Here is a 27,371-nt window from a genome sequence, read left to right on the forward strand (position 1 = left end):
GGGGACACCCCAAAAGGTCCCCACAGCCCCCCTTGGACCCTTCCCATCACCTCAGGGACCATGAGGTGATGGAGAACCTGGGGTGGGGGCTCTGAGATAATGGGGTCACACCCCACATGGCCCCTGGGGTGACAGGGACCCCGAGGCGATGGTGGCACCCATGCCTGGCCCATTTTGACCCTGTACCTGCACAGAAATCCATATTGGCACAGCTGCAATGAGCCTGCAATGTCTAAGAATTAAAACTGGAGGGTAACGATCCTCACTCTCTTGGTGAGATTAAAAAAATGCCACAGCACAAGAACAGAACAAAAGCCCCAAAAATCCTCTGGTGGCAGTGAGACTTGGGACTGGCTCTGCCACTGAAGCACTCGTGACCCTGATAACATCACCTGTATAAATAAAGAAATATAAATAATAAAAAAAAACCCTCTTGGGAATGAATTTTATTCCCAGTTTAGGGAATGAAACAACACTGACAGAGATTTTGAGAGGTGCAGAAGCAGAAAAAAAAGGATCCACGACGGAGCAGGATCCCAGTGTGGCCACCTGGGATCTGAGAAAACCAACCTTCCAAACTGGGATTTGACAGCCAAAATGAGGATTTTTTCCATGGAAATAGAGTAATTTTGGCCATGAAGGGAGTGAAAGGAGCAGCTGAATCCCTCATTTGCAGAAAGCAGCAACAAGCTTTGCTGGGATATAAAGGACTAAATCCTCCTCATCCTCATTCTCTGCAAACCCACTGACGTCAAGGGGTTAATTAAAGGCAGAACGTGGCTCCAGGGGTCCCTTTTTGGAACTCCAGGAACAGCATGGTGAATTCCTAAAAGCCCAGGAATCCCCAGGGATCCCAGCACACACTTCCATGGTTTTTAGGCACACGAGCAGAGTTTTGACATCTCTGCTTACGGAGCAGCCTCGGGAATTAACAAAGCATTCCCAACATTCACCATGACTAATCTGCTCATTAACAGGGTTGTTTTTTTTTAACTTTAAGGCTTGTAATGGGAAACAGGACAGGGATAACCATCCCTATAAATCCTAGCTTGTTTCCCTAAGTTTTCCCAGTTTAACTACATGGAAGGACAGTGGATTTTCACCACTGAGCAGTCCCACAAAAGTCATGAACTTGGGGCTAAGAGCTGCAAAAAAATCAGTGTATTCAGCATGTTGGAATTTCTACCACACCTAGGGGACATTGTGCCATTTCTTATGGCTCATGAACCATCTCTTTCTGGGCCCTGTGCTGATTAAATTTATTAAATCCTCACAACTGAAAGCTCTGAGCACTTTAACAGTTAATTAGGTTTACAAGTATAAACAATAGAGCATCATATTTAAAAAAAAACAACAAAACCATTCTGAGCCACAAATCAGCTTTTTTTTCCTTTTTGCTTCATCTAAAAAACCTGTTTAAGACAAATTATTTCTGTTTTCTTTGCTGTTCAGACCCTTATGGGCAAGGAACCAACAATATTTTTTTTTTAATGCTGGTGCCTTCCCAGAAATATGAAGGAAAAAATATATTCAAGTGATATCATTACGTCTTACAATGAATTTTTGGCTTTCAGTGCCCAAATCCTTCCTTATTCCACTGAATCTGAAGCCATCAGGACTTCTCAAATGGTGAGCAGGGACAGGATATTTATTATCTACCTTAAAAACAATGGGATAAAGCAGCTGGAATTCTCTCAGTGCCAGACAATGCTCCTGCCAGGCTTATTTATTTTATTTTTTAATTTATTCAGAGCCTTCACTGGGAGGCAGCAGATTTTGACATTCCCATCAGCTACAGAGGATGAAGGCAAGGTAAGAACGTGCCAGGAACAGGAAAATTAGAGGATTCCTGGATTTTTTTCACAGGGAAATGTTTGCTTTGGGGGCGTAAAACTCTTGAAGGAAATCCAAGGGAAGCCTGGAAATGTACAACACAACCCTCACTGTGCTGGGACAACCCCTCCTCCCCAAATCCAGCCTTTTATTGGGATGAAATACAACAAAACACCAACGTGGGTATAAAAAAAAATAGAAATTTAAGAGACGGCTGTAATCTTCTGGAATTTCTCTTTTCCCTGCACGAAACGCTGTCCAAAAAAACCACAGAACCAACGGATCCAAGAATCCCAGACCGTGGAGGACACCCAGAATTAACAAAAGCCCAGGAGGAATCCCCAGGGATCCCAGCACACGAGCAGAGTTCCGACATCTCCATGGCTTTGAGACGGGAAAGCCCCAGCAGGAACAACTCCCGTGGAACATTCTGGATGTTCTCCTGATGCAGGCAGGGTGGGGAGCTGCGGGGGACGCTCCTCACCTGATGCCAGCCACGGGCACCTGCTGCTGCTTGCGGATCTTGTTGAAGAGCTCCATGTACTGCACCATGGTGTCCCCGGGGCTGTAGGCGCCGTCGTGCTTGGAGCCGAACACCGACGGGATGCCGGGCGCGTGGCTGCCCATGAAGCTCTGCATGAACTCCATCAGCAGGTTCCAGCAGTCGTTGGCGATCACACAGGGGCAGTATTCCACCTGGGAACACAGCCCTGCAGGCTTGGAGCTGCTCACAGGGGCGGGATTCCACCTGGGAACACAGCCCTGCAGGCTTGGAGCTGCTCACAGGGGCAGGATTCCACCTGGGAACACAGCCCTGCAGGCTTGGAGCTGCTCATAGGGGCAGAATTCCACCTGGGAACACAGCCCTGCAGGCACAGGGGTAGAATTCCACCTGGGAACACAGCCCTGCAGGCACAGGGGTAGAATTCCACCTGGGAACACAGCCCTGCAGGCACAGGGACAGTATTCCACTTGGGAACACATCCCCACAGGCTCGGAGCTGGCAGGAATGACAATATTCCGCCTGGGAACACAGCCCAGGGCCCTGGAGGTGACAGCAGGGGCAGTATTCCAACTGGGAACACAGCCCTACAGGCTTGGAGCTGCTCATAGGAGCAGAATTCCACTTGGGAACAAAGCCCTAGAGGCTTGGAGCTGGCAGGAATGACAGTTTTCCACCGGGGAACACATCCCAGACCCCCTGGAGGTGACAGCAGGGGCAGAATTCCATCTGGGAACACCACCCCACAGCCCTGGAGCTGGCAGTAAGGACAGTATTCCACCTGGGAACACAGCCCAAGCCCCCTGGAGGTGGCAGCAGGGCAGAATTCCACCTGAGTATAGATCCCCACAGCCCTGGAGCCTCCCTACAGGGAAGGCTTTTCATGGAAACATCTCAAAATATTCAGCACCTAACAAGGATGGGTAAATATAAACAAGACAGGACATGCTGGGAACATGCAAGAGGCTCTTTCCAAAGGGAAGGACAGCAAGCCCCAAATCAGCACAGAATTAGCACTGGAGGGGTTGTTTTATCCCCTTCACCATGCTGATTAACCTCAGGGATGGTATTTAATTAGCTTTTTATCTGGATGGAATTCCTGCAGGGATTCCCACTGCAGGGACAGTCCTGGATTACACCTTGGGAGAGGAGATCCAAACCTGCAGTCCAAGCCTTGCTGCACCAGCAACATGACTGAGACACAGACAGGACAGGGATCATGGAATGGTTTGGGGAAGGGACCTTAAAGCTCATCCAGGGCAGGGACACCTTCCACTGTCCCAGGCTGCTCCAAGTCCCCTGGCCTTGGACGCTTCCAGGGATCTGGGGGCAGCCACAGCTGCTCTGGAACACCTACTCCAGGGCCTTCCCACCCTCCCAGGGAAGAATTTCTTCCCAATATCCCACCTATCCCTGCCCTCTGGCAGTGTGAAGCCATTCCCATTTCTCCTGGAGCTCCAGGCCCTTATAACTAAACCACCACTGAATCTTCCCCGTTGGCTCGCTTCAGACACCCTCCATTAGATCACCCCTAAACCTCCCTTCTCCAGCTTCTCCCACAGGATCCCCCTGCCCACCCAGGCACTCCCCACCCTTCCCAAAGGGCTCTCACCTCCACGGAAATGCCCCTGGCGCTGGGGCCCATGGTGACCGTGCCCAGCTTCACCAGAAAGTCGCAGTACTGGTAGCGGGTGCCGCGGCTCTCGATCTTGTTGGCCTTGGCGTTCTGGAAGAAGCCCTTGAGCTTCACCATGAGGGTGTCAAAGTTGGCGTCGGCCACCAGGCAGGGCCCGTTCTCGAAGAGGGCGAAGCAGCTCAGGGGATACTCGGAGTTGTGCATGACGTACATCAGCTTCCCTGTCTGCCCTGGAACGACAGCGAGGGGGCCGGGCTGGAAAACCGAACTCCTGCCTTAAAGCAGCTCCTCTCGCTGCCTCTCGTCCTCCTTGCTTTAATTCTGGATCTTCACGTGGTTGTTATGGTATCCATTCAGGGAAGAGCTTGGGTTTTCTTATGGAAAATTATAGGGATAAAACATCAGCACGGCTCGGGGTGAGGTGAAAGGAGAAGCCCCGGAGCACCCACCTCCCACCCACTGCCCGGAGGGAGCTGGGCTCAGCCTCTCCTCCACGTTCCAGCTGCCAAAAAAGCAGGAAAAAGCTGCTCTGGAAGATTCCAATGGGTCTGGCCGGGAACAACGGCTCAGCAGAGCCAGAGCTGTGTGGGCTCAGTGGTGAACATCACATCAATGCCTGGAAGGGATGGGGGGAGCCAGGGAAGGAGGGAGAAGGGAAAAGGAAAGGGAAAAAAGGAGGGGAAGAGAGGAAAGGAAAAGGAGAAAGGGAAGAAGGAATTGCAGAATCATCAACTAAGTTGGAAGAAAGCTTCATGATCAGCCAATCCATCCCTCAGCCAGCACTGCCACTGTAACCCCTAACCCCCATCAGCCAGCACCAGACCCAGGCGCCTCCAGGGACGGTGGGGAAGGAGAAGGAGAGAACGAGGAAGAGGACGGGAAGGAAAAGGGAAAGAGGAGCCTGGGGAAGGAAGGGCTGCCCCGGGCGCTGCTGACCCTGCGTGCCGAGGGTGGCCGCGGTGTGATAGGTCTCGCAGTCCACGCCGAACGTGCCCTGCTTGTCCGCGCCCAGCGCCTCCAGCCGCCGCGCCAGCAGCTCCACCGTCTGCTGCACGCTCTTGCCCTCGGCCACCGGCACCTGCGACACGCTGCGACACGGACCGGGGCTCACGGACCCGCCGGGGCACCGCCGGCCGCGCCCCCGGGACTGCTCCGCATCCTGCACCCGGAGATTCCTCCCGTGGCCCCGGGGCTGTCCGCGCCGGGAGCCCTTCCCGGTGCCGCCCCCCATTCCAGGAATCTATCCCGGTGCCGCCCCCCATTCCAGGAGCCCTTCCCGGTGCCGCCCCCCACTCCAGGAATCTATCCCGGTGCCGCCCCCCATTCCAGGAGCCCTTCCCGGTGCCGCCCCCCACTCCAGGAATCTATCCCGGTGCCGCCCCCCATTCCAGGAGCCCTTCCCGGTGCCGCCCCCCATTCCAGGAGCCCATTCCCGGTGCCGCCCCCCATTCCAGAAGCCTATTCCCGGTGCCGCCCCCTATTCCAGGAGTTTATCCCGGTTCCGTCCCCCACTCCAGGAGTCTATCCCGGTGCCTCTCCCCCAACCCCGGAGCCCGTCCCGGAGCCCCCCTCACCCACCAAGTGACCCCCATGGTGCCGCTGCCACCACCGGAACGGGCGGAGCCGGTGGCACCGGGAAGAGGCGGATCCTCCCCGGAAAAGGCGGGGGCAGATCCCGCGTGTCGCTCCCCGGCCCGGAGCCGCTGTCCCCCGGTTCCGCCGCGATGCCCAAGGCCCGGCGGGCGCGGGGCTCCGGCCCGGCCCCGGCGCTGCCCTTGGCCGAGCAGATCCTGCAGGACGCGGCCCCGCGGGTGCGGGCGCGGGAGAAGCGCGGGGGCCCCGGCGGGGCGGAGGAGCCGGGCGGGGATGGCGGCGGCTTCGTGGACGCGCGGCTGTCCCGGCGCATCCTGGAGCAGGCGCGGCGGCAGCAGGAGGAGCTGGAGGCCGAGCACGGCCCCGGAGCGCCCGCGGCCCCCCGGCAGCGCAGCGCGGTTCTCGGTGAGCCCCCGGTAACCCCTGGTAAACCCCGGGACCCCCGAGGGTGCGCGGCCCCGGGCTGAGCCAGCGCCGCTCGCCGCAGGTCCCGGCTCGGACTCGGAGGATGATGAGGAATGGCCCTCGCTGGAGAAGGCGGCGGCGGCCGCGGGACGGAGCGGGGACTACGGCGGGGAGGTGGAGGTGGACCCCGAGGACGAGAAAGCCATCGAGATGTTCATGAACAAGAACCCGCCGCTGAGGTGAGTGCAGCGGGCAGGGGCCGCCTCCCTGCACGGCCCCGGCTCTGCCCGGTCCGGTGTCAGCCCCGTGCGACCCCCGATTCACCCTTCGTCCTGTCTCAGCCCCCGACTCAATCTCTGTCCCGTCTCAGCCCCCAGCTCACCCCCATCCCATGCGATGTGATCCCATCGTGGCATCCCCCTGCGACCCGATTCTCCCCCTGGTCCCGTGTCGGCCCTGCACAGACCCCAGCTCGTCCCCCTCCCTTGTCAGCCCCTGGCTCGCCCCTGTCCCCTGCCAGCCCTCCCGTGTCCCCCACTGACGCTGTCCCCTGCCAGCCTTCCCGTGTCCCCCACTGCCCCTGTCCCCTGCCAGCCCTCCCGTGTCCCCCTGTGACGCTGTCCCTGCCGGCCCAGGCGCACGCTGGCCGATATCATCATGGAGAAGATCACGGAGAAGCAGACGGAGGTGGAGACGGCGCTGTCGGAGCTCTCGGGCTGCCCCATGCCCCAGCTTGACCCCCGTGTCCTGGAGGTCTACAGGGGTGTCAGGGAGGTGAGGACAGAGCAGCTAAACCCGCAGCCACCACCCTGAGGTGACAACGCGCTCTTGTCCCTGCTGTCACTTCCCCCAGTCACGGCCTGGCCCGTGTCCCTGTCATTGAAGGTGCTGTCCAAGTACAGGAGTGGGAAGCTCCCCAAGGCGTTCAAAATCATTCCTGCCTTGTCCAACTGGGAGCAGATCCTCTACATCACTGAGCCAGAGGCGTGGACAGCTGCTGCCATGTACCAGGCCACCAGGTAAGGTCACCTCAGGGATCCTCTGGCATGGGATTTTTGGGGTGTTTTTTCCCATAACCAGAGTCAGTTTTACAAAACACCAACCTGCCTATTTGGCCTCCTTTCCTCATCCATCCTTTCATGCTTTGCTGATCCCAGGATATTTTCCTCCAACCTGAAGGAGAGGATGGCCCAGAGGTTCTACAACCTGGTGCTGCTGCCGCGGATCCGGGACGACATCGCCGAGTACAAGCGGCTCAACTTCCACCTGTACATGGCTCTGAAGAAGGCTCTGTTCAAGCCAGCAGCCTGGTTCAAGGGTAGGGGTCCTGCAGGGTCTCCTCTGGGGCTTGCCTGGCTACCTGAGGGGCTGGTGCAAGGATGGGGATTTCTAGGGGGAAGGGGCTGAACCGCAGGGTTCTGCCTGTGGATGGAGGTGGTCGGTGCCCGACTGTCCCCATTCCCCCCATTCCCAGGGATCCTCATCCCGCTCTGTGAGTCGGGCACCTGCACGCTCAGGGAGGCCATCATCATCGGCAGCATCCTCACCAAGTGCTCCATCCCCGTCCTGCACTCCAGGTGAGGCCCTGAGGGGCTGGGGGGGAAGGGCTTCTCCTCCAGGGACCCTGGGAAGTGCCTTGGATCCACCCCTCAGCCTCTCCATCCCTTCAGATCAGTGAGGGGTCACTCAGCTCCCTCTGGGGTTGAGATTCAAGGCTCAGCTTTGTGCCTGGGTGCTCCAGGGTCCAGTCCAGTTCCCCCTGACCTCTGTGGTCTCTCCCTGCTCCTTGTGGCTCCAGCCTGGTCCCTCCATGCCCATTCTTCAGTCCCCATGGCTCCAGTCCCCCTGGCCCTTGTGGTCCCTGAGCTCCATCCTCCATCCCCGTGGCTTTGGCTCTGCCTCTTCCTTGGTCCCTGTGGCTTCTGCCTGGTCCCCCCTGACCCCTGTGGTCCCTCATCTGTCCCCTGACCCCTCACCCCCTCCTGTGTCCCTGTGACTCTGTCCTTGACTCTAAGCCCCTCCTTGGTCCCCATGATTCCATCCCCTGACCCCTCACCTCTCCCATATCCCCATGTCCCTGTCCCCTCACCTCTCCTGTGTTCCTGTTCCCTCTGCCATGTCCTTGTCCCCTGAGCTGTCCCTGTCCCCTGGCCTCTCCCATGTCCCCATGTCCCTGTCCCTTGACCTGTCCCCCCTATCCCCTGACCTCTCCCCTGTCCCTTACCCTGAGCCGTCCCTGTCCCCTGTCCCTTACCCTGAGCTGTCCCTGTCCCCTGTCCCTTACCCTGAGCTGTCCCTGACCTCTCCCTGTCCCTTACCCTGGGCTGTCCCCGTCCCCTGTCCCTTACCCTGGGCTGTCCCTGTCCCCTGTCCCGTCCCCTGAGCTGTCCCTTACCCTGGGCTGTCCCTGTCCCCTGTCCCGTCCCCTGAGCTGTCCCTTACCCTGGGCTGTCCCTGTCCCCTGTCCCGTCCCCTGAGCTGTCCCTTACCCTGGGCTGTCCCTGTCCCCTGTCCCGTCCCCTGAGCTGTCCCTTACCCTGGGCTGTCCCTCACCTCTCCCTGTCCCTTACCCTGGGCTGTCCTGTCCCCTGTCCCTTACCCTGGGCTGTCCCCTGTCCCTTACCCTGGCTGTCCCCGTCCCCGCAGCGCGGCGCTGCTGAAGCTGGCCGAGATGCAGTACAGCGGTGCCAACAGCATCTTCCTGCGCCTGCTCATCGACAAGAAGTACGCGCTGCCCTTCCGCGTGCTCGACGCCCTGGTCTTCCACTTCCTGGCCTTCCGCTCGGAGCAGCGGCTCCTGCCCGTGCTGTGGCACCAGAGCCTGCTGGCCCTGGCGCAGCGCTACAAGGAGGACCTGTCCTCGGAGCAGAAGGAGGCCCTGCTGGAGCTGCTCAAGTTCCACAGCCACCCCCAGATCTCGCCCGAGATCCGCCGGGAGCTGATGAACTCCGGGACGAGGGACGTGGAAGGGGAGCAGCCGGTGGCCATGGAGTGAGCAGGGAAGGGCTGGAGCCTGGGGTGCTGCTGGGTGCTGCTGGGAGCTGGATCAGAGCATCCCTCCTGGATCAGAGCATCCCTCCTGGATCAGAGCATCTCATCTGGATCAGAGCATCCCTCCTGGATCCTGGATTAGAGCATCCCTCCTGAATCCTGGATCAGAGCATCCCTCCTGGATCCTGGATTAGAGCATCTTTCCTGGATCCTGGATCAGAGCATCTCTCCTGGATCCTGGATCAGAGCATCCCTCCTGGATCCTGGATTAGAGCATCTTTCCTGGATCCTGGATCAGAGCATCCCTCCTGGATCCTGCTGCTCAGAGAGGTCACTGGGGACAGGCTGTGCCCACAGAGCTGGACTGAGCCCTGTGCTGCTGTCACTGCCACCCAGGAGCCCGGTGCCACCAGCACGGGGACACTTTGGCTTGTTCCTGTACTTGGAAATAAAACCAGAGCTGTCAGTGAGTCAGGGCTGGCTCTGCCCTGCGTGCTCCCAGTCTGTCCCTGTCCCCACCAGCTTCTGGAGCTCCTTGCCCAGGGATTTCCCACACAAAGCCTCTCGGGGTTTACTCCTGAAGCCACAGGGCCACCATCCTCACCTGGCCATGATGCCACCTGCCTGGCTGCTCCTGGCACTGTGCCCGAGTGCCACCTCTGCTGGAAAACCCACGGGGGGGCTTTTGCAGCAGGCTGCACTTCCCTGGGACCCTCTGCCACTGCCAGGTCTGTGCCCTGCAGCTCTGGGCCACGGAGAGGAGCCCCTGCTGTCACCTCCTGTGGCAGGAGCTGGGTCCCCACACCCCCCAGCCTTTTCTGTGACTTCCTGATTTTATCTTAAAGAAGCCAGAGGCTGATGAGCACAGGAGGGAGCCTGGGCTGGCACAGAGCGCCTGGCACTCTCCTGCCACCACCTGAGCTGCTCCAGTGCCCGTCACGCTCCAGCCTGCTGCCCCTGCTCCAGGGCCACCTCACCTGCAGGAAGGGTTTTGGCTCCACCACCATCCCTGAGCTGCCCCCGGTGTCCCTCAGGGTCCTGCCTGCCCTCTCCCCATTCCATCCTAGGAAAAGCAAGGCTGGAGCTCCCAAGGGATCCCCAGAACCAGGGAGAGATCCAAGAAAGGCGCAGGGAAACCCTCGAGCCGCTGGGTGTTTTTTTGGGTTTTTTTTGTTTTTTTGTTTAAAATATTTTATTGCAACATCACAGGGTTCTCTGGATCTCCCAGCAGCGGGACTCGTGCAAGTGAACACCAAACCAGTTTACTCTTAAATTAAAAATCCACTTTTATATATATATATATTTATATATATGTAAAAAAAAAAAAGAAAACCAAAACAACCAAACACATTTCCTTTTGCACAGGCAGGCTCTGTCCCAGCCCTCCTGCTCGCAGGGGGCAGCGGCTCCGTGGGTTTCCGGAGCAGGCAGGCTCAGGGAGGAGCAGCAGCCCCACCTTTTTCCGCCGGATTTTTGTGGGGCTGGTGGCATCCAAAAGGAAGATTTCTACCTCCTTTTCCACATCCCCCACGGGAGGACAACAGCCACATGTCCAGAGGGCCCCAGGCAGCAGCAGCAGCAGCGTCTGCCTCCCCTCCCTGTGGACTCTGCCTTCTCCTGGTTAATTCCATCTGGTTTTCTCATAGAAAAGCAGCATTATTTTTTTTTTTCCTTTTTTTTTCTTTTTTTTTCCTTCTGTTTTACAACAATTTTTATAAAAAACTAACAGGATCAACAACAACGATACAAAAATGCAGTAATTGCTTTTCCAACTCGAGTGCGCAGCAAAGTTTTCCACCCCCTCAGGAGGCAGCTCAGATCCACGTGGGTGAACGCAGCCCCCTCCTGAGCGTGATCCGAAATCCCTGCCTTGGAAGAGTGGAGATGCATCCCAGACTATAGCAGCACATTCAAAGGTTTTCCTTAAATCCTAGTCTGATGCCTAAGCTACCAAAGGGCCCAGCAGCCTCCCAGGGGAGTCTCCCACTGCCCAGGGAGCCGGGGAAGGGGCGAGGGGGGAAGGCACTTTTTTTGGGAAGGAGAGGAAAGCGGCACCCAGGCCCCACCCCGAGGAATGCCAGCTCTCCTCCCTCCCCTTTCCCAGCAGTGAACAATAAATTAAGCAGCCGAGGGGACCCTGAACTCCTCCCAAGGCACGGACGGGGAGCGCGTCCCCAAAATCCCACATCCAACAGCAAAAACAAACGAGTCCCACGGGTCCTCTCCAAGCAGAAGCAGCTGCACGACTCCCCCCGGAGCTGTGGGAATGTGGCACGAAGCAGTCGGGACCCAGGGGCCACCAAGCAGCTGCTCCACGAGCCCCGTGGCCCCGCAGGAAGGAGCTGGGGGTGGCGAGGATTCGGGTCCTGCAGGGCTGGCTCTCCGTGAATTTTGTCCCTCACGGGGCTGGAAGCGGCCCAGAAGAGCCAGGAAACACCAACACAGAAACAATTCCAACTTCAAGGATTGGCTCTCCGTGAATTTTGTCCCTCACGGGGCTGGAAGCGGCCCAGAAGAGCCAGGAAACACCAACACAGAAACAATTCCAACTTCATCCAGGCTCCTGCTCCCCGTGCCCTGGCACCACCTTGGCTCACCCCACCCCGGCCACCTGCAGCAGCTCCGAGCGCGGATCCCGCTCCACGTTCCCGGCCTGGGAGGGACCCCTCGGAGGTGCTGGGTGGGCAGGGGGGGTGCGGCGAGCTGGGGGTGTCCAGGGAGGGGCTGGAGCTCTGGGCAAGGGCGGTTGGTCACAGGTTGATGTCGGTGACGTCCGTGGGGGTGCTGGTGGGTTGGCTGCCCCCGTAGGGCGCCGCCTTGGCGCTGAATTCCTGCTGGGATTGGGATGCCTGCTTCAGGCTCTCGGCTAAGGCCGCCTCAATCTGCTCCTGACAGGCCTTCAGGCAGTCCTGGGACAGGGAAACACACAGGAGCCATCAGATCCTGCTCCTCCTCCTTTAGGAACAGCTCAGAGCAGCATCTGAGCAGCAGGGAAAGGAGATGCTCTCCATCAGCTTGTCCCTCCCCAGGCAGAGCCCCACACGCTGGCTGTCCTCCCCCCACCTCCCTGCTGACCCCGTTCTGCAGGAATGTTGTGTCCAGCAGAGCTTCCCAAAGTCCTGGAGCCAGGGCAAGAGCAGGCCAAACTTCTCAGATCCCAAAAATATGGCTGTCCTTGGAATAGGGATCCCCCTCCAGCTCCCCAGGCCCTCCAGCCCAGCTTTCCCAGAGCTCTGTGCAGCAGAGCTGGGCACAGGAATTCCGCTGGGTGCCTCTGAGGCAGCAGGACCCTCCCTGACCTCAAGCCCACCCTACACCACCTCCCATCCACGCTGGGAGAACCACGCTGTGGCTACCGAGCTCCTCACAAGGTTTTCACCCTCCTGTCCCCTCTGTGACACCCCCAGGGGACCCAGAGCTGGGGGACACGCACAGCAAGGTGCCAACAGCAGCAGCACTTGCCAGAAATGCAAACCCTGCTCTGGTTTTTCCCCCACGAGCTGTAAGCAGGAGGAAACTCCCACTCGGACACCCCGGGGCCACAGCCCAGCCTGGTGACAGTTTGCACCTCACGGGACACTGTCACACCCCGAAATCTCTTACCAGGAATCCGCCAGCAGTTCTTAGAAACTGACAGAGGATGTGGCGAGCGAAAATAGCAACGCCCAGCTCCCCTTGCCCAGCTCCCCTTGCCCGGCTTCCCGTCAGTGCAGCCTCCTCCTGCCCCGGCCCCGAGCACCAGGGGCACCTGGGCAGGGGCTGTGCATCCCCAGGGGCACCTGGGCAGGGGCTGTGCATCCCCATGGGCACCTGGGCAGGGGCTGTGCATCCCCAGGGGCACCTGGCTCTGGGGTCACCTCAGACTGTCACCATCCCCAGCTGTCCATCCCCATGGCCAGTCCATCCCTGGGCTCTCTATCACCATCCCCAGCTGTCCAGCACATCCCTGGGCTGACCATCTCCACACCCAGTCCATCCCAGGCTCTCCATCTCCACACCCAGTCCATCCCAGGCTCTCCATCTCCATCACCAGTCCATCCCAGGCTCTCCATCTCCACCACCAGTCCATCCCCATGACCAGTCCATCCCAGTGGCCACTCCATCCCAGGCTCTCCATCTCCACACCCAGTCCATCCCAGGCTCTCCCTCACCACGGCCACTCCATCCCAGGCTCTCCATCCCCGTGGCCCTCCCAGCTCCCCACTGGCACTTCTGGATGCCAAGGCCAGCCTGGTCACGCCCAGCCGGGCTCCACGGAGCTGGCCCAGCCCTGCAGCACCATCCCTGCATTCCCAGCTGCAGGAATGGCTCCTCCAGAGGGGAAACTGAGTCACAGCCTGGGGCCACGCTCAGGGAGAAGCAGCAGCACCACAGGTGGGGGAGGCTGAGCCCAGGTGCTCTCCCAGGAACACAAAATTCTGTGTTCACGTCCCAGGAGGAGCTGCCGTGGTCCTGCCAGGGCTGGAGCTGTTTGTGAGGCACCCCACACCTGGGCAGGGGGCACAGCAGATGCTGGGGAGGGACAGGAGGGGACAGGAGGGTGCAGGGCTCCATTTCAGCTCCACAGAGCCCTCCCTGCTTCCCACCTGTTCCTGCACAGCCCCGACCTCCCAGAGCAGGTTGGGAGCAGGTGGCTGCACTGATTCTCTCTTCAAAAAGGCCCCGGAGAACAAAAAAATTCCATCTGCACAAACAGAGCAGGAGCCTCCCACCCCCACCTGCCCCAGGTCCTGGCAGGGGACTGTGACTGACCCGGGCAGGGAGGAGATCAAAGGGGACAGGAAAAGCTCCTGACTGGAGCCCCCCAGGATCCCTGTCCCTGCTCCAAGGGCACTGAGGGGCTGGAGAACCCCCCCATCCTGATGTCCCCAAAGCTGGAAGGTTTCCTGTCCCATTCCCCCCCCTTTCCCACGTGCAACCGGACCCTGAGGGGAGCAGATGCCGAGCCTGACGTGTCCCTGTCCCCAGCCCAGCCCGAGAACCCGATCCTGCCAACACCTGCCCGGGCAGGGAACGGATCCTGCCCTTTGTGTGGCATTTCAAAGGCTCTGAGCCCACCCTGCCCTGCCCAGGCTGTGTCTGGGATCATCCCACAGCCCTTGGTTCTCCTCAGACCGGGGCAGCACCGTTTGAACAGCACAATTCCAGAATCCCAGAGCAGCTGGGGCTGGAAGGGCCCTCTGGAGCCCATCCCTGCATCCCAGGCTGACCATCACCATGGCCAGACCATCCCAGGCTGACCATCACCATGGCAAATCCACCCCAAGCTGACCATCACCATGGCAAATCCATCCCAGGCTGACCATCACCATGAGCAATCCATCCCAGGCTGACCATCACCACATCCAGACCATCCCAGGCTGACCATCACCATGGCAAATCCATCTCAGGCTGACCATCACCATGAGAAATCCATCCCAGGCTGACCATCACCATGGCAAATCCATGCCAGGCTGACCATCACCACGGCAAATCCATGCCAGGCTGACCATCATCATGGCCAGACCATCCCAGTGTCTCCACCACCATGACCAGTCCATCCCAGCCTCTCCATCCCTCTGGCCAGTCCATCCCAGTCTCCCCCTCACCATGGCCAGTCCATCCCAGTCCCTCCATCACCATGACCAGTCCATCCCAGTGTCTCCATCATCATGGCCAGTCCATCCCAGTCCCTCCATCACCATGGCCAGTGTCTCCCTCACCATGAGAAATCCATTCCAGTCTCCCCCTCACCATGACCAGTCCCTCCCAGTCCCCCCCTCACCACGGCCACCAGGAGCAGGTGACACAGGTGACCCATCCAGCCGGATCTGGAACACCTCCAGCAGCACAGCCCCCCGCCCTGCCCTGGCAGCTGTCCCCCCGATGTCCCCGAGGAGCAGCAGGCTCCCAGCAGCCGTGCCAGCCCCGGTGCCCACTCACCACCTCGGTGCCCGTGGTCCCTGCCAGCAGCTCGGTGACGGCCTCGCCGCCCAGGCCGCTCCCGGCCAGGCCCAGCCCGTGGATGGCGGCGCCGATGCTGCCGGTGGCGATCATGGACGGGGGGTACATCACGAACGTGCAGTCTGCAGGGGGACAGCAGTTAGCGGGGCCGCGGGGGGGATGGGGGCAGCTCGGGGTCGGGGTCTGGGGTTGGGGGTCAGCTTTGGGGGTCGGGGATTGGGTTTGGGGTCAGGGTCGGGTTTGGGTCAGGGTTGGGTTTGGGTCAGGGTTTGCGGATGGGTTTGGGGTCGGGGTTTGGTTTGGGGCTGGGGTTTACGGTCGGGTTTGGGTCAGGGTTTGTGGAGGGGTTTGGGGTCAGGGTTTGGGGTTGGGGTCAGGTTTGCAGTCGGGGTTTGAAGTTTAGGGTCGGGCTTTGAAGTTTGGGGTCAGGGTTTTGGGGTTTGGGTCAGGGTTTGGGGTTGGAGTCTGAGATCACGTTTGGGGTCAGGGTCGGGTTTGGGTCAGGGTTTGCAGATGGTTTTGGGGTCGGGTTTGGGGTAGGGTTTTGGGCTGGGGTCAGGTTTGGGTCACGGTTTGGGTCAGGGTTTGGGGTCAGGGACTTGGTCTGGGGTCAAGTTTGGGGTCAGGGTCTGGGTCAGGGTCTCAGTCTGGGGTCGGGGTTTGGATTCGGGGTCAGGGTTTGGATTCGGGGTCGGGGTTTGGATTTGGGGTCGGGGTTTGGATTTGGGGTTTGGATTTGGGGTTTGGATTCGGGGTCGGGGTTTGGATTCGGGGTCAGGGTTTGGATTCGGGGTCGGGGTTTGGATTCAGGGTCGGGGTTTGGATTCGGGGTCGGGGTTTGGATTTGGGGTCGGGGTTTGGATTTGGGGTTTGGATTTGGGGTTTGGATTCGGGGTCGGGGTTTGCCCTGCACAGAGGGCTCTGTGCAGCGTGGGCTGGAGGAGCATGGAAGGGCTGAGCAGCAGGCCGGGCCTTCAGGAGGAATTTTGGGATGAGAGGCTGAGAAAAGCTGGGAGTGAGCCCTCTACACGTAGAGACTAATTTGTATTTTACTACAAATAACTTCATGATGAAATTATCTCTTCATTTTTGATTACTCTGAATGTCCTCTTGTGATGGGCTTTTTAGAGTTCAACCACGATTTAGATTTATTAGCCACACTTTAAAAGGGTGAACAGCAAATTCTTAATATTTAACTTAATTTTTAAAGTTGCATTAACTGTGAACAGCAAATTCTTAATATTTAACTTAATTTTTAAAGTTGCATTAACCGTGAACAGCAAATTCTTAATATTTAACTTAATTTTTAAAGTTGCATTAACTGTGAACAGCAAATTCTTAATATTTAACTTAATTTTTAAAATTCCAACATGAAATATTACTGGCCAGTAAACCCCTCTCTTTTTTCTCTCATAACTAATGGACCAGGAAGAGGGCTGCAATTTCAAATAACAAACAGGGTATTGTAGAAAACAATTTTCATTTTCTTCCTGTCTGATCTTTAAGGACTTTCTTAAGATCACCAGACAGAAGAGAACGGAATTGATAATTACATTTCTTGGCTCAATGTTCGTATTGTCTTTTCTCCCATTTTACCAAATACACCATTAATTAATACAAGACAATACTAATAATAGTAATACTAATAAATAATAATAATACTAATAAAAATAGTAATACTAATAACACTAATACTAATAAATAATAGTAATACTGAATAAATAATAGTAATACTAATAATAGCAATACTAATAAATAATAATACTAATAATAATAGTGATACTACTAATAATACTAATAATAGTAATACTACTAATAGTAATACTAACAATAGTAATACTAATAAGTAATAGTAATACTAACAATAGTAACACTAATAAATAATAGTAATACTAACAACAGCAATACTAATAATTAATAATACTAACAATAGTAATACTAAGAAAAATAGTAATACTAACAATAGTAATACTAATAAATACTAGTAATACTAATAAAAATAGTAATACTAACAATAGTAATACTAATAAAACTAGTAATGCTAATAAATAATAGTAGTGCTAACAACAGCAATGCTAATAAATAACAGCAATACTAATGAATAACAGCAATGCTGATGAACAGGACTGAATCAATAACTGAAGGCTGGATCCGGATCCAGCAGGACTCCCCGCGCTGGGGGCTCACCGTCCCACCCGCGCAGCCCCGCTCTCCGGGCATCCCCGAGCCCCCCGAGCCTCGCAAGGAAGCTCCCAAAAAAGAGGGGACCCGTGCCAGGCGTGCCAGGCATGCCAGGTGTGCCAGCTGTGCCATCCATGCCAGCTGTGCCAGCCGTGCCAGCCATGCCAGCCGTGCCAGCCGTGCCAGCCGTGCCAGCCATGCCAGCCGTGCCAGGTATGCCAGGCGTGCCAGCTGTGCCAGGCGTGCCAGGTATGCCAGGCGTGCCAGCTGTGCCAGCCGTGCGCTGTGTCAGCCGTGCCAGCCGTGCCAGGCGTGCCAGCTGTGCCAGCCATGCCAGGCATGCCAGGTGTGCCAGGCGTGCCAGCCGTGCCAGGCGTGCCAGGCACACCAGCTGTGCCAGCTGTGCCAGCCGTGCCAGCTGTGCCAGCCATGCCAGGCATGCCAGCCATGCCAGGCGTGCCAGCCGTGCCAGGCGTGCCAGCCGTGCCAGCGGCCCTGCCCTGCACCCACCTGTGGCACAGAGCGCCACGAAGGTCTGCGCGTGTTTCCTCACCAGCCCCACCTTGTCCCGGGGCAGCGGCAGCCGGTGCAGGATGTGCGGCAGGAAATCGTTGGCGATCACCGACACCAGGTCCCACTTGAGCTTCTCCAGCACCAGCAGCTCCCAGCGCTGCGCAGGGGGAGAGCCGGGGCGGCAGTTAGGGGGTGCCCCAGGGCCGGGCAGGGCACGGGGGGTGTCCCCGCGCTGTCCCCGCGCTGTCCCCGCGGCGCAATTCCAGCTCCGGGCTGCTCACAGCTGGGAGCAGGAAGGAAAAATGTGAATTCTTCTTTGCAGGGATCAGCCCTGGGTATTCCTCGATTTGCAAAGGGATGGGAGAGCCCGGGGGGGGAAAGCAGAGCAGGGACAGAGGGAAAAACCAGAGCAGGGACAGAGGGAAAGGCAGAGCAGGGACAGAGGGAAAGGCAGAGCAGGGACAGAGGGAAAAACAGAGAGGGAAAAACCAGAGCAGGGACAGAGGGAAAGGCAGAGAGGGAAAAACCAGAGCAGGGATAGAGGGAAATCCACAGCAGGGACAGAGGGAAAGGCAGAGAGGGAAAAACCAGAGCAGGGATAGAGGGAAAAACCAGAGCAGGGACAGGGGGAAAAACAGAGCAAGGAACAGCAGGGACAGAAGGAAAAAGAGAGGGATAGAGGGAAAGGCAGAGCAGGGACAGAGGGAAAGGCAGAGAGGGAAAAACCAGAGCAGGGACAGAGGGAAAGGCAGAGCAGGGAACAACAATGACAGAGGGAAAAACAGAGGGACAGGCCCAGCAGGGACACAGGGAAAGGCAGAGCAGGGGTAGAGGGAAAAACCAGAGCATGGACAGAGAAAAATCCACAGCAGGGACAGAGGGAAAAAACAGAGCAGGGACAGAGGGAAATCCACAGCAGGGATAGAAGGAAAAGTAGAGCAGGGATAGAGGGAAAAGCAGAGCAAGGAACAACAGGGACAGAGGGAAAAACAGAGGGAAAGGCCCCCAGGGACACCATTCCCAATCCCTTCCCAGGGGACAGGCTGATGTCCAGGCTCCCAGGACAATCCAGCCCAGGTGACAGAGCTGCCTGCGGGGGCTGTGACTGCCCCACAAACCCCAGGGCACCAGGGAGTTCTCAGCTTTTTTTTGGCAGAAATTCCCCCTTTTCTCCACCAAGAAAGCCCCCAGGTGTGCTGGGAGCATCCCCAGCACGGATCTGCCACCCCAACACCCTCTGGGGTGCCCAGCAGGGATTCCTGGGCTCTCCAGGCTGGCAGCAGATGGTGGAAGCTTGGGAGCCCCCTTCAACCTCCTGAGCCCCTCCTGGCTCTGCCAGGGACAGGGACAGGGACAATCCTTGGCAGAGCCACCCCCAGCAGCTCCCGGGCTCAGGGGGTGCCAAGGTGAACACAAGGAGAGCCCCAGCTGGAAATTTGGGATCCCTGCCCTCAAAATCCCGGCTCTGGCAAGGCTGGAGCAGCAGCTGAGCCCGACTGGGGGCCACACACGAGGAGGGCTGGCCGGGCTGTCACTGCTGTCACCCCCGGGGGTGGCACGGAGGACGCTGTCCCAGCCCTCCCTGCAGCTCCCATATCCCAGCCAGGAGGATTTTCCAGCCCCTTTTCCCCTCCCTCCGTGGGGCTGGGGGCTCTAGAAGGCCTGAGGGTCCCCAGGACACTCCTGTCCTGGAGCAGGGGACAGCGGCAGGACAAGGGACAGCGGCAGGATGGGGAACAGGGGAAGGACAGGGGACAGCGGCAGGATGGGGGACAGTGGCAGGGGAAGGACAGGGGACAGCAGCAGGACAAGGGACAGGGGAAGGACAGGGGACAGCAGCAGGACAAGGGACAGGGGAAGGACAGGGGACAGCAGCAGGACAAGGGACAGGGGAAGGACAGGGGACAGCAGCAGGACAAGGGACAGTGGCAGAACTGGGGACAATGGCAGGACAGTGGCAGTGGCAGGACAGTGGCAGTGGCAGAACTGGGGACAGCGGCAGGACAGTGACAGTGGCAGGACAGGGGACGATGGCAGGACAGGGGACAGCAGCAGGACAAGGGACAGGGGAAGGACAGGGGACAGCAGCAGGACAAGGGACAGTGGCAGAACTGGGGACAATGGCAGGACAGTGGCAGTGGCAGGACAGTGGCAGTGGCAGGACAAGGGACAGCGGCAGGAAGGGGGACAGCAGCAGGACAAGGGACAGTGGCAGAACTGGGGACAGCGGCAGGACAGTGACAGTGGCAGGACAGGGGACGATGGCAGGACAGGGGGCAGCAGCAGGACAAGGGACAGCAGCAGGACAGTGGCAGTGGCAGGACTGGGGACAGCAGCAGGACGGGGGACAGGGGAAGGACAGGGGACGATGGCAGGACAAGGGACAGCAGCAGGACAGTGGCAGTGGCAGGACTGGGGACAGCAGCAGGACGGGGGACAGGGGAAGGACAGGGGACGATGGCAGGACAAGGGACAGCAGCAGGACAGTGGCAGTGGCAGGACTGGGGACAGCAGCAGGACGGGGGACAGGGGAAGGACAGGGGACGATGGCAGGACAAGGGACAGCGGCAGGATGGGGGACAGTGGCAGGACAGAGGACAGGGGAAGGACAGTGGCAGGACAGTGGACAATGGCAGGAGAGGGGACAGTGGCAGAACTGGGGACAGTGGCAGGACTGGGGACAATGGCAGAACTGGGGACAGTGGCCCTGCTGTCCCCAGGAGCTGACGCTGGGGCTCAGCTGAGGTTCAGGTTCTCCCCCACCCAGCACAATTCCCCCTCTCCCCAAAATTCGGGATTCACCAGCGCTGCCAAGGAGCTCCAGCACTGACAGATTTGAGGAAGTGCCATTCTTTCCTCAGCTCAGATCTTCATTTTCCCCTTTTTTTTGGTTTTTTTTTTCTGGTTTTTGCCCCCCTCCCTCCCTCCCCTTGCACAACAAACCCGCCCCGAGTTGCTCAAGCGAGCAGAATTGCTCAACCTGCCCCAAACCCCAGCCTGGGCCCAAGCTGTCATCCCCCAGGTGACACTTTCCCTCAGGAAGCATTCCTGGCTCCCAGAATTAAATAAAAAAATTTAAAAAAAATATTTAAAAAAAGCAGAAAGAAAAATAAAGAATTAAATTAAAAAATAAAGAAAATAAAATAAAAAAAGAAAGAAAAATAAAGAATTCAATTTAAAAAATAAAGAAAAGAAAATAATTTTTTTAAAAAGAAAAATAAAGAATTTAAAAAATAAAGAAAATAAAATACATTTTAAAAAAATAAAGAATTAAATTTAAAAATAAAGAAAATAAAATAATTTTTTTAAAAAAGAAAGAAGAAGAATTAAATTAAAAAATAAAGAAAATAAAATATTTTTTTTAAAAAAAGAAAGAAAAAGAAAGAATTAAATTTTAAAAAATAATTAAATTAAAAAAAAAATAAAACCAAAAACCAACAAGGTGGGTTAGAGAAGGGCCTGGACGGAAATCCAACTTCCTCCAAATGGACAAATCCCTCCTTGCATCATTTCCTTCTCCCCCAGAATAACTTCTGTGTCCTTTCTGAAGGGCTGAGCTGCTGCCAAGCACCCCTGCCCGAGGAGGAGGAGGAGGAGGAGGAGGAGGAGGAAGCAGAGCCCTGGGAATGTGAGCCAGCTTCCTGCTGGGATGGCCCCGGGCCACCAGGATGTCCCATTGTCCCCAGGCTGCCGAAGAAGCTCCCCTGGCCCCGCTGTGCCCAGCCTCCCTCTGCTGCAGGGGCTGGGAGAGAGGGGAAGGAGCAGCCCTGGGGTGTGGAAATCCAGACTGAACTCCCTCAGCCAGGGAGAATCCTTCAGATCCCTGGGTATTCTGTCTGTAAGGGAGCAGGATGTGCTCCAAAAAGGGTTAAAATCCATGGAAATCCAGGGAGGAGGATTCTCCACGGACAATTCAGACTGAACTCCCTAAATCAGGGAGAATCCTTCAGATCCCTGGGTATTCCCTCTTTACTGGAGAAGGATGTGCCCCAAAAAGGGTTAAAATCCATGGAAATCCAGGGAGGAGGACTCTCCATGGACAATTCAGACTGAACTCCCTCAGCCAGGGTGAATCCTTCAGATCCCTGGATATTCCCTCCATTCCCTCTTCACTGGAGCAGGGGAGGAGCACAGAGGGGGAAGGAGCAGCCCTGGGGTGTGGAAATCCAGATTGAACTCCCTCAGCCAGGGAGAATCCTTCAGATCCCTGGGTATTCTGTCTGTAAGGGAGCAGGATGTGCTCCAAAAAGGGTTAAAATCCATGGAAATCCAGGGAGGAGGGCTCTCCAGGGTGTGGAAATCCAGACTGAACTCCCTCAGCCAGGGAGAATCCTTCAGATCCCTGGGTATTCTGTCTGTAAGGGAGCAGGATGTGCTCCAAAAAGGGTTAAAATCCATGGAAATCCAGGGAGGAGGGCTCTCCAGGGTGTGGAAATCCAGACTGAACTCCCTCAGCCAGGGAGAATCCTTCAGATCCCTGGGTATTCTGTCTGTAAGGGAGCAGGATGTGCTCCAAAAAGGGTTAAAATCCATGGAAATCCAGGGAGGAGGGCTCTCCAGGGTGTGGAAATCCAGATTTAACTCCCTCAGGTCGCACAGTGAGGGGGAATCCTTCAAATCCCTGGATATTCCCTCCATTCCCTCTTCACTGGAGCAGGGGATGAGCACAGAGGGGGAAGGAGCAGCCCTGGGGTGTGGAAATCCAGACTGAACTCCCTCAGCCAGGGAGAATCCTTCAGATCCCTGGGTATTCTGTCTTTACTGGAGCAGGATGTGCTCCAAAAAGGGTTAAAATCCATGGAAATCCAGGGAGGAGGATTCTCCAGGGTGTGGAAATCCAGACTGAACTCCCTCAGCCAGGGAGAATCCTTCAGATCCCTGGATATTCCCTCTTTACTGGAGAAGGATGTGCCCCAAAAAGGGTTAAAATCCATGGAAATCCAGGGAGGAGGATTCTCCATGGACAATCCAGACTGAACTCCCTCAGCCAGGGAGAATCCTTCAGATCCCTGGATATTCCCTCCATTCCCTCTTTATTAGAACAGGAGTGAGCACAGAGGGGAAGGAGCAGCCCTGGGGTGTGGAAATCCAGACTGAACTCCCTAAACCAGGGAGAATCCTTCAGATCCCTGGGTATTCTGTCTTTATGGGAGCAGGATGTGCCCCAAGAAGGGTTAAAATCCATGGAAACCCAGGGAGGAGGGCTCTCCATGGGCTCTCCATGCCCTGGGATCTCCCAGTGCCTCAGTTTCCCTCCCTCAGGCTGCTGCTGCCTCTGTGCAGCCCTTGGATAAGAAACAGGAATAAACCCCAGCCCTGCTGAGCGCTCACATTCCCACCAGGAGAGTTTTTGGCTTTTCCAGTTTGCCTGGAAAAGCCAAAAAAAAAAAAGCTCTTTTGACCCCCAAAATAAAATAATTTTCATCCATATCGACGTCATGAAGCATCCAAGAGCAACCCAGGGATGCTGGGAAGGGGAAAAAAAAAAATCAACCCATTTATTTTCTATCTCCTTCCTGGATGGAAGGAGAATCCCAGGAAGGATCAGGAGGGAGGAGCAGGGAAAATCAGGAATGAACCTGGGAATGAGGGGGAAGCTCCAGGCTGAGCTGGGAACAGCAAATCCTCACCAAAAAAAATCAGATTTAAACCCAGCTGGGTGCTGCAGGGGTCACCGGGAGTGGCTGTGGTGTCCCTCAGGGATGGGGACAGGACTCGGCATCCCCATCCCTCATCAGCTCCTAATTAAGGCAATCACCACCCACTAATGACTTCAGGTTCTGGAGGGGATTTTCCCCAGCTCAGAGCTCTGCAGTTCCCAGCAGTGCCCTGGGGTCACACCTGACAGTTCTGGGGGTTCTGCCCACCCGGGGCTCAGATCAGCCCCCCCAAAATCCCCAGAGCTGCTCAAGGGGGAGATGAGTAACCCTGAGAAGCCCTCGGGGTCCCCAGGGATGTTCTGTCCCCGAGGGGAGGTCACTGCTCCCTCCTGGGGCCCCAAAAAAGGGCTTTTCTCCCATTTCCTCCCTCCTGTGACCCCAAAAAAAGGGCTTTTCTCCCATTTTTTTCCTCCTGAGACTCCAAAAAAGGGCATTTCTCACTGCTCCCTCCTGTGACCTCAAAAAAGGGCTTTTCTCCCATTTTTTCCCTCCTGAGGCACCAAAAAAAGGGCATTTCTCACTGCTCTCTCCTGTGACCCCCAAAAAAGGGCTTTTCTCCCATTTTTTCCCTCCTGTGACCCCAAAAAAAGGGCTTTTCTCCCATTTTTTTCCTCCTGAGACCCCAAAAAAGGGCATTTCTCACTGCTCTCTCCTGTGACCCCCAAAAAAGGGCTTTTCTCCCATTTTTTCCCTCCTGTGACCCCAAAAAAAGGGTTTTTCTCCCATTTCCTCCCCCGTGGCTGAGGCTGAGCTCGCAGGTTTGGATCTCAGAGTTTTTATCAGACACCAGCAGAAACACTTGGCCTTTCAGAGCCTCAGAATGGAACTTTCTGGATGTAGGATGAGGAACGGAGGGGCAGAGCAGGAATTCCACTCACCCCCACCAGCCTGGAGCACCCCCCGACCTCCCCAGCTCACAAACCCCCCACACCCGTTTTGCTGCTCCACTCTGCACCTCAAATCCGATTTTTCCTGCTGCTGTAGAAGTGAATCTCCCACATTCCCAAAATTTCTGCAGCTGGGGGGAGGCAGAGCTGCCTGACCCTGAGCTTGGAGATGTCCCTGGAGTGACAGCCCAGAGCTGGGACAGGAAACTTCATCCACAGCCAGGAGGGGACAACTGAGGGACAATTCTGCTGCCCAGCACGGGGAGGGTGGAAAATCCTTCACCAGGGAGAGGGGAATGCACAGGGATGGGATCAGGAGATGCCAGGCAGGAGCTGGGCACTGGGAGGGCACCAGAGCTGTGAGTCTTGGAGATGAAACTGGAGTGACAGCCCAGAGCTGGGACAGGAAACTTCCTCCACAGCCAGGAGGGGACAATCCTGGTGCATGTGGAGGATGGAAAATCCTTCACCAGGGAGAGGGGAATGCACAGGGATGGGATCAGGAGATGCCAGGCAGGAGCTGGGCACTGGGAGGGCACCAGAGCTGCCTGACCCTGAGCTTGGAATTTTGGAGATCAAGGTTCAAGGTCCAAGCTCAAGATCCCTTGGAGTGACAGCACAGAGTGACAGCACAGAGTGACAGCTCAGTGGTGGCACAGGAAACTTCCTGCACAGCCAGGAGGGGACAATTCTGCTGCACGGGGAGGGTGGAAAATCCTTCACCAGGGAGGAGAGGAATGCAGAGGGATGGGGTCAGGAGATGCCAGGCAGGAGCTGGGCACTGGGAGGGCACCAGAGCTGCCTGACCCTGAGCTTGGAATTTTGGAGATCAAGGTTCAAGGTCCAAGCTCAAGATTCCTTGGAGTGACAGCCCAGAGTGACAGCACAGAGTGACAGCTCAGTGGTGGCACAGGAAACTTCCTGCACAGCCAGGAGGGGACAATTCTGCTGCACGGGGAGGGTGGAAAATCCTTCACCAGGGAGGAGAGGAATGCAGAGGGATGGGGTCAGGAGATGTGAGGAAAGGGGCACAGGGAGGGGGCTCAGGGAGGGGGCTCAGGGAGGGGGCTCAGGGAGGAGGCTCAGGGAGGGGGCTCAGGGGTTACCAGCAGCTCCTGGGGGGTGATGGAGTTGTCGGTGTAGATGCAGAGCTTCTCCACGGTCAGGGGCATGGTTTCCCTCAGCTTGGAGGCCAGCAGCATGCACACAGCCCCCAGCAGCTGCAGGTGGTTCTTCTGCACGGCCACCGAGGCCAGGTAGCGATCCACGTAGTTCATGGCCAGCGGGAACACCTCCTCCTCACACTTCTGCTCCTCGCACACCTGGGCCACACACACACACCAGAGAAAAGCAAGTTTTGGTGAGAGGACAGAGCTCGGCACAGCTGCTGCTTCACACTTGTCACGAGGAGCTGCAGGCATGGCCCCCGTGGTGTCACTGAGGCTTCACCTTCCTGTGGGGAGCAGCAGGAGCTGGCTGCAGCTCCAAGGAGCGCAGGATAAATCTGAATTTGCCCCTTTTGGCCCCGTTTCTGCTGTGCCCTGCTGGGGGTGGCTCCTGCCAGCTGCCACCCCTGCCCTGGGGAGCCCTGGTGCAAAGAGCAGCTCCAGCTGGAGGGTGGAAAAAAGGATCCAGGGCTGCCAATTCCACCTGCAGCGCTCCAAGGACACGAGGAGAATCAATGGCAGCGCCCAAATCGATACCGGGTCCCCAAAGTCCCCAAAGTCCCCTCCCTCAGCCACCAGCAGAGCCCAGCAGCTCCAAACTTCAGCCCTCTGCTCTTATCTGCCACCAGCACCGCAACACTTGTCACGCTGCACTTCCTCCTTTCGACAGAGCCATAAAAACCTTGCGGTTTCTGCTCCTCCTGCAGCGAACGCCACCCTGTCCCTGCTGCCAGCGGCCGGCCCGGCCGCGGGGACAATGACACGCAGCTGGTGACATCGCCACCGCCACCTCGCTGCCTCCAGGGCTGCACAGGAGCCGCTCCCAAAGCGGCGTTTGTCTTCGAGAAGGGACTGCGGGAACGGAGTGACAGCAGGGGGAAAAAAAACCCCTTGGAAATGGAAATATTCTGGATTTCTTTGGAAGCGCCGGCTGGGGACAGGCAGGAGCCAGCCCTGCGGAATTGTCATTTATTTGAGACTCTTCCGTGCGACCCCCCCAGCAGATCCCCCTGCCCCCAACTCCACGCCGCAGATTTATTTTTAATTTCGGGAAGTCAACAGCGGCGTTATTATTCCCCTTTGAACCAGCGCCGCTCGCAGCCCCAGCCCCGGGAGCTTTCGGAGGGATCTCTCATCCCTTGATTTTGGGTTTGGATTCGGGGAAATCCCAACTTTAGCACAACTGAGAGCGAGTTTCCCCCTCCACCCCCACGGGCATCACCCCCGGCACCGCAGCGCTGCCGGGCCCGGCTGTCCCCGCACCCCACGCGGGGTTTTGGGGCAAACCCGCAGCATTCCGGTACCTCCAGCATCCAGAAGGCCAACATCTTCCGCATGTAGGGCTGCACGTCGCGCTGCACGCACTGGAAGTAGGACACGCGGGGGCTGTAGCGCTCCTCCAGGCTCAGCAGGTTCTGCAGCACCCGCCGGTCCCCCAGCAGATGCGGGTCCCGCCCGGCGCGGGGGGTGCGGGCCGCGGATTCCACGCACAGCAGCTCCATGGGGGGATGGCAGGGGCTGCGGGGACGCTGCGGGGACACGCGGGGACGCTCGGGGGCGCTGAGGGGGCGCGGGCGGAGCGAGGCGCCGCAGCCACCTCCGGCTCCGCCGCGGGCCGCCGGGAACTGGCGGCGCTCCCGCCCACAGGGACAGGGGACAGGGACGGGGGACACGGGACAGGGAAAGGGGGACAGGGGACAGGGACAGGAGACAGGGGGACACGGGACAGGGACAGGGGACACGGGAAAGGGGGATACGGGACGCGGACAGGGACAGGGGACAGGGACAGGGACAGGGACACACACTCCGCCGCATCCCCTCCATCTCCCCGCTCCCAGGCGTCTGTCAATCCCTATAACTTTTTTTCCATTTTTTTCCTTTTTTCCCCCCCTTTTTTATTTATTTTTTAGTTTTTTGGTTTTTTTTTTTAAATTTTTCCCCTTTTAAAATTAATTTTTCCCTTTTTTTTCTTTCCCCCTTTTTTATTAATTTTTTCCATTTTTTCTTTTATTTTTCCTCTTTTTTCTTTTTATTTTTTCCTTTTTTATTCCCTTTTTTTCC

At 57.0% G+C, this 27,371-nt stretch overlaps 3 protein-coding genes across 6 annotated transcripts; 1 reads left to right on the forward strand and 2 right to left on the reverse strand.

The window, feature by feature from the left end:
- Positions 1-1,711: 1,711 nt before the first annotated feature.
- On the reverse strand, positions 1,712-5,676 carry MED20 (mediator complex subunit 20). 4 transcript variants are annotated; one of them, XM_041427017.1, is made up of 4 exons: positions 5,550-5,676; positions 4,908-5,059; positions 3,948-4,201; positions 1,712-2,581 (listed from the first exon to the last, which is right to left on the reverse strand). In XM_041427017.1, the coding sequence occupies exons 1-4, from the start codon at positions 5,561-5,563 to the stop codon at positions 1,982-1,984; spliced, it is 1,020 nt and encodes a 339-aa protein (XP_041282951.1). In that variant the 5' UTR covers positions 5,564-5,676; the 3' UTR covers positions 1,712-1,981. The 4 variants fall into 4 exon arrangements, with proteins under 4 accessions (XP_041282951.1, XP_041282950.1, XP_041282953.1 ...); XM_041427019.1 differs by having other exon boundaries at positions 2,174-2,529; XM_041427016.1 differs by lacking the exon at positions 5,550-5,676 and having other exon boundaries at positions 4,908-5,215.
- Positions 5,621-9,430, forward strand: BYSL (bystin like). Its single transcript, XM_041427015.1, has 7 exons — positions 5,621-5,969; positions 6,052-6,208; positions 6,605-6,743; positions 6,855-6,988; positions 7,127-7,287; positions 7,444-7,546; positions 8,616-9,430. The coding sequence occupies exons 1-7, from the start codon at positions 5,696-5,698 to the stop codon at positions 8,962-8,964; spliced, it is 1,317 nt and encodes a 438-aa protein (XP_041282949.1). The 5' UTR covers positions 5,621-5,695; the 3' UTR covers positions 8,965-9,430.
- Positions 9,431-11,426: 1,996 nt separating this feature from the next.
- Positions 11,427-26,930, reverse strand: CCND3 (cyclin D3). Its single transcript, XM_041427020.1, has 5 exons — positions 26,615-26,930; positions 25,251-25,466; positions 17,595-17,754; positions 14,883-15,025; positions 11,427-11,869 (listed from the first exon to the last, which is right to left on the reverse strand). Exons 1-5 carry the CDS (start codon positions 26,810-26,812, stop codon positions 11,711-11,713), a joined length of 876 nt encoding a protein of 291 aa, XP_041282954.1. The 5' UTR covers positions 26,813-26,930; the 3' UTR covers positions 11,427-11,710.
- Between the last annotated feature and the right edge of the window lie 441 nt (positions 26,931-27,371).

The sequence above is a fragment of the Onychostruthus taczanowskii genome, unplaced genomic scaffold (assembly GCF_017590055.1).
Source record: "Onychostruthus taczanowskii isolate IOZ18803 unplaced genomic scaffold, ASM1759005v1 scaffold97, whole genome shotgun sequence".
NCBI classification, from domain to species: Eukaryota; Metazoa; Chordata; class Aves; order Passeriformes; family Passeridae; genus Onychostruthus; species Onychostruthus taczanowskii.

What these genes read in the sequence shown, in the direction of transcription:
- MED20 (XM_041427016.1), bottom strand. Translation starts at nt 5,202, where the DNA reads ATGGGGGGCGGCACCGGGAAGGGCTCCCGGCGCGGACAGCCCCGGGGC. An exon ending in GGCCACCCTCGGCACGCAGG is followed by an intron (nt 4,202 to 4,907) that starts GTCAGCAGCGCC and finishes CTGTCGTTCCAG; the next exon opens with GGCAGACAGGGAAGCTGATG. An exon ending in CCAGGGGCATTTCCGTGGAG is followed by an intron (nt 2,582 to 3,947) that starts GTGAGAGCCCTT and finishes CTGTGTTCCCAG; the next exon opens with GTGGAATCCCGCCCCTGTGA.
- BYSL (XM_041427015.1), top strand. Translation starts at nt 5,696, where the DNA reads ATGCCCAAGGCCCGGCGGGCGCGGGGCTCCGGCCCGGCCCCGGCGCTG. An exon ending in AACAAGAACCCGCCGCTGAG is followed by an intron (nt 6,209 to 6,604) that starts GTGAGTGCAGCG and finishes CTGCCGGCCCAG; the next exon opens with GCGCACGCTGGCCGATATCA. An exon ending in GCCATGTACCAGGCCACCAG is followed by an intron (nt 6,989 to 7,126) that starts GTAAGGTCACCT and finishes TGCTGATCCCAG; the next exon opens with GATATTTTCCTCCAACCTGA.
- CCND3 (XM_041427020.1), bottom strand. Translation starts at nt 26,812, where the DNA reads ATGGAGCTGCTGTGCGTGGAATCCGCGGCCCGCACCCCCCGCGCCGGG. An exon ending in TGGCCTTCTGGATGCTGGAG is followed by an intron (nt 25,467 to 26,614) that starts GTACCGGAATGC and finishes TGTGTGGCCCAG; the next exon opens with GTGTGCGAGGAGCAGAAGTG. An exon ending in TCACCCCCCAGGAGCTGCTG is followed by an intron (nt 17,755 to 25,250) that starts GTAACCCCTGAG and finishes CCCCCTGCGCAG; the next exon opens with CGCTGGGAGCTGCTGGTGCT.